This window comes from Megalobrama amblycephala, linkage group LG2, assembly GCF_018812025.1.
Source record: "Megalobrama amblycephala isolate DHTTF-2021 linkage group LG2, ASM1881202v1, whole genome shotgun sequence".
Lineage (NCBI taxonomy): Eukaryota > Metazoa > Chordata > Actinopteri > Cypriniformes > Xenocyprididae > Megalobrama > Megalobrama amblycephala.
Window position 1 is genome coordinate 48,917,960 of NC_063045.1, and position 11,045 is coordinate 48,929,004.

General features: G+C 35.9%; 2 protein-coding genes across 4 annotated transcripts; both read left to right on the forward strand.

The window, feature by feature from the left end:
* Window positions 1–204: 204 nt before the first annotated feature.
* On the forward strand, window positions 205–2,022 carry LOC125262896 (olfactory receptor 13C4-like). Of its 3 annotated transcripts, none has more exons than XM_048181741.1 (2): window positions 205–293; window positions 469–2,022. In XM_048181741.1, exon 2 carries the CDS (start codon window positions 539–541, stop codon window positions 1,514–1,516), a length of 978 nt encoding a protein of 325 aa, XP_048037698.1. In that variant the 5' UTR covers window positions 205–293; window positions 469–538; the 3' UTR covers window positions 1,517–2,022. The 3 variants fall into 3 exon arrangements, with proteins under 3 accessions (XP_048037698.1, XP_048037696.1, XP_048037697.1); XM_048181739.1 differs by having other exon boundaries at window positions 220–360; XM_048181740.1 differs by having other exon boundaries at window positions 229–354.
* Window positions 2,023–6,786: 4,764 nt separating this feature from the next.
* On the forward strand, window positions 6,787–10,133 carry LOC125262898 (olfactory receptor 10A2-like). Its single transcript, XM_048181742.1, has 2 exons — window positions 6,787–6,907; window positions 7,042–10,133. Exons 1-2 carry the CDS (start codon window positions 6,876–6,878, stop codon window positions 8,084–8,086), a joined length of 1,077 nt encoding a protein of 358 aa, XP_048037699.1. The 5' UTR covers window positions 6,787–6,875; the 3' UTR covers window positions 8,087–10,133.
* Window positions 10,134–11,045: the final 912 nt, after the last annotated feature.

Consider the following 11,045-nt stretch of genomic DNA (forward strand, 5'->3'; position numbering starts at 1 on the left):
GAAAGAATATATATATTTTATTGTTGTTACAAAAATTAACACAAAAACAGATTAATTAATGACACTTAAGGCACTTAATTAGTTATACCATCAATAATCTCTCATTAGTGAAGCAAAAACCACTAATGAATGTCTTTTCTCTCAAGACTATTACATACCAGAGGTTCTTTAATGACACCTCTGGAGGACAAATTGGATAATATATTTCGGAAAACAGATTATCAAGTTAACATTCAGGATTCACAGTGATCCGGCACTGTGAAGCAAAGCCGAAAACTGCAGTGAAGACAACAGTGCGGTTTGCATGATCCACAAACCACCACAACATTGTTACATGTTTGCATATGAAAGACGGTCATTGTAACGTTATATTTATTTTTTCATTCTTGTTGCTGAATTTGATGCTTAAGCCATCAAATAACACAGGTGAATTGTAAAGCACTGGCTGTTTGTGACTGTTTCTCATAGGTATCTGGTTTCTCATTCACTGAAAGCAAAGCACACCACAATCAAGTTGTGCCCTAAAGGAAGGACGGCCATGCAGAATGCCAGCAATCCTGCCCCCAACAACTCCATCATTCAGCCTGCAGGATTTTACATTGTTGGCTTAATTTCAATGCCATACAATAATATCTATGTCATGTTCCTCACTGTGCTTTATGTGATCACAGTCATATGCAATGTCTTTCTGATCACTATCATTTTCTATGACCACCGACTGCATGTCCCAAAGTTCATGGCTGTTGGTAATCTGGCTTTTGTTGATCTTGTTCTCAGCACTTCTCTTGTGCCTGGCATGATAAAGACTTACCTTGTTCTTGACAATTTTGTGCCATTCAAACTGTGCCTTGCGCAAATGTACATTTACTATGGTTTTTTATTCCTTGAGTCATTTTCCATATGTGTTCTTTCCTATGACAGATTCATTGCGATCTGCTTACCTTTAAGACAGGAGTCTATAAACACAAACACCAGAATGGCTTACATAATTGTTGCAATTTGGATCTTTGGTCTTACTACAATATCCTACGGCACTTCATCCATCCTGGCCGTCTCGTTTTGTGGCTCTCTTCAGCACAACAGCTATTTTTGCGATTTTACTGTTTTAAAACTTGCTTGCAGTGATACGACGCACCAGTGGAATTTTGCCACTGCTTTAAATATACTCTTCATGTTTGTACCTTTGACTTTTATTTTCTTTACTTACATGGGTATATTGATCGCTGTATTTAGAATGAAGAATAATCAGAGCCGTTATAAGGCACTGGCCACGTGCACCGAACACCTCATGTTAGTGGCCATATTCTTCATTCCAATTTTTATTATCTTCAATCTTGGATTTTCTGGAATTATTATAAACCCAAATGTAAGAATGGTGTGCTTGTCTTTGTCGTCCCTCATCACACCCTGTGTGAATCCCATCATTTACTCATTGAAAACTAAAGAGGTTAGAAGCAGGATTTATTCTTTGTTAACCCACAGACTGTCTGTTCATCCTCTAAAAAATACACAATAATGTTTTAAACATAATTGTGATTCAAGTGAGATTATTCATGTTATTGATGTTATTTTGGAGGCTTTCTGTGATGCTTCATGTATTGTTTATTTTAATGCATTGCATTTCAGATTTAAATCTCCAATTCTACTTTGATCTACGGGTAATTTGTAAAAATGAATTTTCTTGATTAAATTGTAACATTGATTTAATTGTCATAGAAGGCACATCTCCATGTTTTCTCTCATTGTAAAGATTGCTGTATGCAGCCAGTTTTTGTTTGCTACTTTAAATAATGCATATTCTTTAAGATCTTAATTTATTTAAGAATGGACAGAAATAATATATAGTTAGTATGATAGCAATGTTTTATATTCACAAAATGTTTACATGTCTGAAAAAGCTGTCAATAATGTGAGTGCAGTGTTCATCTGAAATTGTGGCTTTTGATTGTCCATGTTACTCAATTCCTCATCAACCTTATTCTGTATTTTTATGTCACACTCATAAAACTTTCTTAAAGTTTCTAACTTAAAGTATTTCTTTTTAATAACTGCACTGTTTAAAACTTCACCCTGTATCTTACAGTAGATATGTCTCTGAAGAAAATCAAAAGCTGCTTGGTCTCCAAAGCTGGGGCCAGGTTTACCTACTCCACCAAGGTCTAAACTGCTGGTTCTCTAAACAGCATTTGTTCCGAAAGGTCATGCTAGCTGAGACAAAAATAAATCATATGCATGAAATATGTAGAAATACTATGACTTGATATACTAAATGTGATATAACATTGCCATCTTGTGGATAGAAATTGTAATTACACATATTATCATTTTACCCTGCTGAAAAATCCAGCTAAAACCAACCTAAGCTGGTCTCCCAGCCTCCCAGTCTCCTAGCTAACCAAAACCCCTCTAAAACCAGCTATGACCAGGCTGGGAGACCAGCTAAAACCAATCTGACCATCTTAGGCTGGTTTTAGCTGGATTTTTCAGCAGGCTACTTACGTCGATTAATGTACTCCATTAAAATGGACCTTTAAAATTTAACATGTTTCCTGTTCGTGAAATGAAATGTGCCCAGCTAGACAAGTTCAGAGAGAGCAGTTGCTCTGGACAAGTTATAAAAACCTTCTTGAAGTAAATTCTTAATATCTTTACAAACGGCAAAGGCAAGTTCAGAATAAACATGAAACGCACAGATTAGCTCTCGATATTGCTTATAGATCAGACTCTGGATGAGATCAGTGAATCAGGCCACTAAATGATGGCTGAATCAACATCAATAAATAACTAACTTCATCTGACCAAAACTTCTTTTGCTATAATGCTTTAATGTACTTCATTAAAGTACATTAAAGCAGTCGTGGCCTAATGGATAGATAGTCGGACTTGTAACCCAAAGGTCATGGGTCCTGCAGGGATTGTCGGTGAGGGGAGTGAATATCCAGCGCTCTCTCCACCCTCAATACCATGACTGAGGTGTGACCCTTGAGCAAGGCACCGTACCCCCAACTGCTCCCCGGGTTCCGCAGCAATGGCTGCCCACTGCTCCGGGTGTGTGTTCACGGTGTGTGTGTGTTCACTGCTGTGTGTGTGCACTTGGATGGGTTAAATGCAGAGCACAAATTCTGAGTATGGGTCACCATACTTGGCCACATGTCATTTCACTTCACACTTCACTTCACTTCACTTCAGAAACATAATGTACTTACAGCAGTCAGAGAAAAACTGAAATTCAAGCGTCAAGAGCCCAACTAAACTAAAGGAAACACTTATCTTCATAACGGTGACTTCAAACTTTATTATTTTCAATAAAACAGGTTGATTATGGACTGCAATGACCTAATATCACGTTTACAATGTAATTCAGAGGTCGTAAACATGTCTGTTTATAGAATGCTGTTTTTAAATACTGATTCTCAAGAGTCTGGAAAAGTGCAGTTGAACTATTGAAATGGGATTGTTTAACCTGATTGATCTTGTAGCTTCCTCTTTTTAGAAAATGTCTGAAAACAAAACAGGTTTCACAACCTGTTGAAATATGTTCACCTTGGTCTGTTTGTGTAAATGATAAAGAGTATAAAGAGTATAAAGAGTCGCGGTCCATGGAAAGAAGTATGCACATATGATTTGGAGGCCACATTTAAAGTAGTTATTGAATTAGGACAGCCTTTGTCGCGCCTTTGAATGCAGCCTCTGAAATGGGACGCATCTTACACATACAACGTGTACATCCAAATATATTCATATCCCTTTGCTATATTATACCTGACTTTGCTCATTAAATAACCCAGACAAAATGATGAAATATAAATATTTGTCTTTTATAACAGGAATGTGGATATCAGTTGACAAAGCAATAATTTAATCAGCAATCATGAGGCAAAAGCAGCTTTCAAACAAGAGATATTTGAAGGCTTTGACAGATATTGAAGGCTGTTGTCAGTTGGCTGTCTTCCTGGAGCTTCAATCAAAGCAAAATCCAGGTGGCAGAAGATGACACACTTGAGTCATTTAAAGCAACATGGTGTAGTTAATATTCACATCTGATTTTTTTCTTGCCATACATCACTGCAGCCAACTCTCAATGTTTCAATAGAGATAAACTCATCTATATCTGATGAAAATGATCAGTGTTAATCAACAAATAAATACCAAATCTAGGGTGACTTAAGTTGATCCTTTAAATTTTTTGATTTTACATCTTCCTGCTAATAATCAATGTATTTGTCTTAATTTTTTCCTTTTTCTCTTCTTTTTTCATTTACGTTTTAAGAGTATTATGATGTCTTTTTGAGTTTGGGGAGATCAGTTAGCTCGCTCTGAGGACAAACATGTTTACATTGTATCACTGCTAGGGTCATTACCTCTTACCCTCATGAGATGAGAGCAGCCTGGGGTTAATTAGGGCAGGAATCATTCACACAGATTAGACCTGATTTGTTTCTGTCTCAGAATTGCTGTAATAAGACAAACAAATTAGTCACTTTGCCAATGTTTTTTATTTTATTTATTTATTTATTTTTTTAATTTGGAGACAGGTTGTTTGGGAGTCATTAGGTTGTTTATGAGTGTCTATTTCTCCCTTTGGGTTGTCATTTCTTTATACAGTATGAGTCACAAATGGAAGCATTTACAATGAGATTTTCTGACTGCATTTTGTTATAAACAGTGTTGGGGAAAGTTATTTTTTAAAAGTAATACATTATTATATTGCGCTACTCCCTAAAAAAGTAACTAATTCCCTTAGTTACTTTTTATGGTAAGTAATGTGTTACGTTACTTTTTCTCCTGGGCTGGGTTTGCTTGTTTGTTTTTTAATAACAAAGAAAAAAGTTATATTTTTGGCAAATATAAAGGTCCTTTTACACAAAAAGTTAAATGAATAAGCTTCAGGTTGAAGGAAATGCACATCTGTATAGTAGAGGGCATAGCTCAAACAAACCTTTCAGCTGTGCTGCCATTCTGGATTGCAGAAGAATCGGATGCAGGAGAAAAAAGCTTAACACTCTTTCTTCAGCAATAAAAACAAAAAACTGAAACAAATGTGATGTTTAAAGTAATTTTTTGCTTATTAGTATGGTTGAATTGGATAATCAGTAGGAAATACATAAAGTATTAGTTCACCCAAAAAAAAAAAAAAAATTAGTTAAAGTATAAAATGGTAGTTAAAGTGGCTAAAGTATTAGTTCACCCAAAAGTTGTAGTAAACCAACGGAAGCTCAAGCATGTTTGCTTGACATGCAAGAACCAATTTCATTCTTGTGTTAGGCAGCACGTTTGAGCTTCCGCAAGAGGTTTGTTTTAAGCGGGTCAGGCAGGTTTGGTTGAGCTTCTGTTCATGTTCATTGATCAATGTTTATATGTGAATAAAAGCCTAAATTCAATCTGTTCATCATATAAAGCAATTGAACCTCTTCAGAAAATTTGGACTAAACCACTCAATTCAAATGGATTAGTTTTACAATCTCTTTATGACATTTTTGAAGCAGTCTATGGAGGGACAGAAAGCTCTCAAATTTCATCAAAAACATCTTAATTTGTATTCCGAAGATGAACGAAAGTCTTACGGGTTTGGAACAACATGAGGGTGACTAATTAAAGACAGAATTTTCTTTTTTTCTGTGAACTATAACCCTTTAATAAAGTGAGATTAAATACATAAAGTATACTTGTGTAATATCATATTTACTGTAATTATTGCAGGCTTGATAATATTCTGAGTTTGCATTTCATTGTTTTTATTCATTTTAGGAATACTAAATCTGCTTTTGTGCAAGTAAGATGAGTAAATGCCTGCTCACATTTAGTCTAGAACTACAATAACCATCATGTTTACACGCCTCTACACTTACAATTCCTCTCATGGGGACAGGAGAGCTGTCAGTCAATGAATAGGACAACAAAGTAACTTGAGTTATTTATTTGAAAAAGTAACTCAGATATTTTGTAAATTTAAAAGCAATGCATTACTAGTTACTTGAAAAAAGTAATCTGGTTACATAACTCACTTTACTTATAATGTGTTACTCCCAACACTGGTTCTATATTTGTAAGGCCAAACAATGTTCATTCTTAACATCTTAAGATAACTTTTTGTCTGACCAATGGCAGACTGGAAACATTCACTAATCTGGAGAGGCTGTGACCCCTCGAAACACCTCGAATTAAGACATTTTGTCATTCCAATAGCCTCTGGCCAGCTCAAATCCTTTGTACAGGGTAAGCATTGATTAAAATGAATTCTGATTATCTTGTGCTATCAAAGCTAATTATACGGTTTTCTTTATGCAATTATGAAGACAAAAAACATAAAGGGCTGTGAAAATTGTTTATTTTACTCTCCAAATTGAGGCAGATGTCTACTCTGATGTGTTTTACTGTGGCAGCAATGTTTAGTCATGCACAATAAGATTCTTAACTGAAACAGTGCCTTCAGGTGTTTCATTTTAATTCAATTTAAACTACTCAAAAATAACAGCAACCACTTGATATCTTTAAATGTAATTATTGAAAGAAAGAAAGAAAGAAAGAAAGAAAGAAAGAAAGAAAGAAAGAAAGAAAGAAAGAATAGAAAGAAAGAATATATATATTTTATTGTTGTTACAAAAATGAACACAAAAACAGATTAATTAGTGACACTTGAGGCACTTAATTAGTTATACCATCAATAATCTCTCATTAGTGAAGCAAAAACCACTAATGAATGTCTTTTCTCTCAAGACTATTACATACCAGAGGTTCTTTAATGACACCTCTGGAGGACAAATTGGACAATATATTTCCCAAAACAGATTATCAAGTTAACATTCAGGATTCACAGTGATCCGGCACTGTGAAGCAAAGCCGAAAACTGCAGTGAAGACAACAGTGTGGTTTGCATGATCCACAAACCACCACAACATTGTTACATGTATGCATATGAAAGACAGTCATTGTAACATGTTATTTTTATTTTTTCATTCTTGTTGCTGAATTTGATGCTTAAGCCATCAAATTACACAGGTGAATTGTAAAACACAGGCTGTTTGTGACCGTTTCTCATAGATATCTGGTTTCCCATCCACTGAAAGCAAAGCACACTGCAATGAAGCTGGGTCGTAAAAGAAAGACGGCCATGCAGAATGCCAGGAATTCTGCCCCCAACAACTCCATCATTCAGCCTGCAGGATTTTACATTGTTGCCTTGAGTTCAATGCCTTACAATAATATCTATGTCATGTTCCTCACTGTGCTTTATGTGATCACAGTCATATGCAATGTCTTTCTGATCACTATCATTTTCTATGACCACCGACTGCATGTCCCAAAGTTCATGGCTGTTTGTAATCTGGCTTTGGTTGATCTTGTTCTCAGCACTTCTCTTGTGCCTGGCATGATAAAGACTTACCTTGTTCTTGACAATTTTGTGCCATTCAAACTGTGCCTTGCGCAAATGTACATTTACTATGGTTTTTTATTCCTTGAGTCATTTTCCATATGCGTTCTTTCCTATGATAGATTCGTTGCGATCTGCTTACCTTTAAGACAGGAGTCTATAAACACAAACACCAGAATGGCTTACATAATTGTTGCAATTTGGATCTTTGGTCTTACTACAATATCCTACGGTGCCTCATCCATCCTGGCCGTCTCGTTTTGTGGCTCTCTTCAGCACAACAGCTATTTTTGCGATTTTACTGTTTTAAAACTTGCTTGCAGCGATACAACGCACCCGTGGAATTTTGCCACTGCTTTAACTATACTCTTCATGTTTGTACCTTTGACTTTTATTTTCTTTACTTACATGGGTATATTGATCGCTGTATTTAGAATGAAGAATAATCAGAGCCGTTATAAGGCACTGGCCACGTGCACCGAACACCTCGTGTTAGTGGCCATATTCTATATTCCAATTTTTATTATCTTCAATCTTGGATTTTCTGGAATTATTATAAACCCAAATGTAAGAACGGTGTTCTTGTCTTTGTCGTCCCTCATCACACCCTGTGTGAATCCCATCATTTACTCATTGAAAACTAAAGAGGTTAGAAGCAGGATTTATTCTTTGTTAACCCACAGACTGTCTGTTCATCCTCTAAAAAATACATAATAATGTTTTAAACATAACTGTGATTCAAGTTAGATTATTCAAGTTATTGATGTTATTTTGGAGGCTTTCTGTGATGCTTCATGTATTGTTTATTTTAATGCATTGCATTTCAGATTTAAATCTCCAATTCTACTTTGATCTACGGGTAATTTGTAAAAATGAATTTTCTTGATTAAATTGTAACATTGATTTAATAGTCATAGAGAGCACATCTCCATGTTTTCTCTCATTATGAAGATTGCTGTATGCAGCCAGTTTTTGTTTGCTACTTTAAGACTAATGCCGGACTGTCTGGACTGAGAAAGGGCTACTCATTGAGAAAACAAAGGAAATTAACATTCGAACTCTCTCTTGCAAAATTAGCATCCCCATTTGAGACGTAATCACACTGAGTCGATCACACCTCAGCAACGCCTTAATCTACATCTCCCCTCCTTCACCCCCTCTTCTCTCTACATGCAAAGATGACCTGAAATTCACCCAAAATTTATATGGTTTAATGTGAACAGTTATCATACAACTTTATACATGTTTGGTATCATTTGAAATGTCTCAGTGCGACTGGTACAAAGGTCTCAATCCCACAGAAGTAAACCAGAAGGTAATAAAGGTTTAAAGATTTTAGAGTTATTTTGCCCCCTGTAGTGGGTGTGACCACCTTCACCAGGTCTTTCATGCAAATGCACTTCTGTCCCTAAAAGGTGTAAACTACTAAGTCTGGGACCCTGATTAATGCAAATTCCAATTGTGAAGTCATGTTTCCATTTGAAAGAAGTTTCTGTCTTGGTCTGAGTATTTAAAGAGATGTTGCAGGAGACTCAGGGCTCGATCCTGTAATCAAATCAAATCAGCCCACATTGCTGGGTGTCCTTCAGACACTCAGCAATGTGTATTTTTCTAATGTCAGGCATGCATCTTTTTAGTCTTTTTCTGAGCATTTGATGTTTTGTATTGATCACCTTTGAATTGATTATGTAATTGGCATGATACATTTACCAATCTGAATAGGGTGAGCCTCAACCTCTGATTACTGTAATATTATTCTAACTAAGTGTACGGGGGAAACCACGGCATGATTATATAAGGTTACCATTAGAAAGGTTAGGTTGGTCAGCTTGGTTCTATGGTAATGGTCATGACCTCTGGTTAGATATAGTCTTGCTTTAATTCAGTGGGTTCAGATCTATGGGGACTAAATAACGTACTTTTAGAAATAAGCAAGCATGGTGCGGCATCTAAAAGTATTAGTCATCGCCTCTGTCTAATGACCAAGACTGACGAGTTTGTATATATGAGATCGTATACCCGGCCGGTGCGAGACTCAAAGCGTTATAAGAATCCGAATAAACGAGTACAATAAGAGTAAAGAGTTAAATAGAATAATCAAATGTAGAGCTAAATTATTATACAAATGACCAATAATCAGTTAACATTCTAAACTAAATTCGAGGTCATAATAAAATGGAGTCAGATAAAAGTTTACTTGGACTTAAACTACTTTGCCACACTGAAAAGATTGAACGCGCAAGAAACCTTCCCCGTCCTGTGGGAAACCGCCGTTGGACCGATTGGGCGGGCCATACACTACTTTAAATAATGCAAATTCTTTAAGATCTTAAATAATTTAAGAATGGACAGAAATAATATATAATTAGTATGATAGCAATGTTTTATATTCACAAAATGTTTACATGTCTGAAAAAGCTGTCAATAATGTGAGTGCAGTGTTCATCTGATTAAAACTGTGGCTTTTGATTGTCCATGTTACTCAATTCCTCATCAACCTTATTCTGTATTTTAATGTCACACACATAAAACTTTCTTAAAGTTTCTAACTTAAAGTATTTCTTTTTAATAACTGCACTGTTTAAAACTGTCTTCACCCTGTATCTTACAGTAGATATGTCTCTGAAGAAAATCAAAAGCTGCTTGGTCTCCAAAGCTGGGGCCAGGTTTACCTACTCCACCAAGGTCTAAACTGCTGGTTCTCTAAACAGCATTTGTTCAGAAAGGTCATGCTAGCTGAGACAAAAATAAATCATATGCATGAAATATGTAGAAATACTACTTTGACTTGATGTACTAAATGTGTCTGATATAACATTGCCATCTTGTGTATAGAAATTGTAATTACACATACTATCATTTCCCTGCTGAAAAATCCGGCTAAAACCAACCTAAGCTGGTTGGTTTTAGGAAGTAGCTGTTGCTGGTTTAAGCTGGAAGTAGCTGGTCTCCCAGCCTCCCAGTCTCCTAGCTAACCAAAACCGCTCTAAAACCAGCTATGACCAGGCTGGGAGACCAGCTAAAACCAGTCTGACCAGCTTAGGCTGGTTTTAGCTGGATTTTTCAGCAGGCTACTTAAGTCGATCAATGTACTCCTTTAAAATGGACCTTTAAAATGTAACATGTTTCCTGTTCGTGAAATGAAATGTGCCCAGCTAGACAAGTTCAGAGAGAGCAGTTGCTCTGGACAAGTTATAAAAACCTTCTTGAAGTAAATTCTTAATATCTTTACAAACGGCAAAGGCAAGTTCTGAATGAACATGAAACGCACGGATTAGCTCTCGATATTGCTTATAGATCAGACTCTGGATGAGATCAGTGAATCAGGCCGCTAAATGATGGCTGAATCAACATCAATAAATAACTAACTTCATCTGACCAAAACTTATTTTGCTATAATGCTGTAATGTACTTCAGAAACATAATGTACTTACAGCAGTCAGAGAAAAACTGAAATTCAAGCGTCAAGAGCCCAACTAAACTAAAGCAAACACTTACCTTCATAAAGGTGACTTCAAACTTTATTATTTTCAATAAAACAGGTTGATTATGGACTGCAATGACCTAATATCACATTTACAATGTAATTCAGAGGTCGTAAACATGTCTGTTTATAGAATGCTGTTTTTAAATACTGATTCTCAAGAGTCTGGAAAAGTGCAGTTGAGCTATT

What these genes read in the sequence shown, in the direction of transcription:
- LOC125262896 (XM_048181739.1), top strand. Translation starts at nt 305, where the DNA reads ATGATCCACAAACCACCACAACATTGTTACATGTTTGCATATGAAAGA. An exon ending in GCATATGAAAGACGGTCATT is followed by an intron (nt 361 to 468) that starts GTAACGTTATAT and finishes TGTTTCTCATAG; the next exon opens with GTATCTGGTTTCTCATTCAC.
- LOC125262898 (XM_048181742.1), top strand. Translation starts at nt 6,876, where the DNA reads ATGATCCACAAACCACCACAACATTGTTACAT. An exon ending in CCACCACAACATTGTTACAT is followed by an intron (nt 6,908 to 7,041) that starts GTATGCATATGA and finishes CGTTTCTCATAG; the next exon opens with ATATCTGGTTTCCCATCCAC.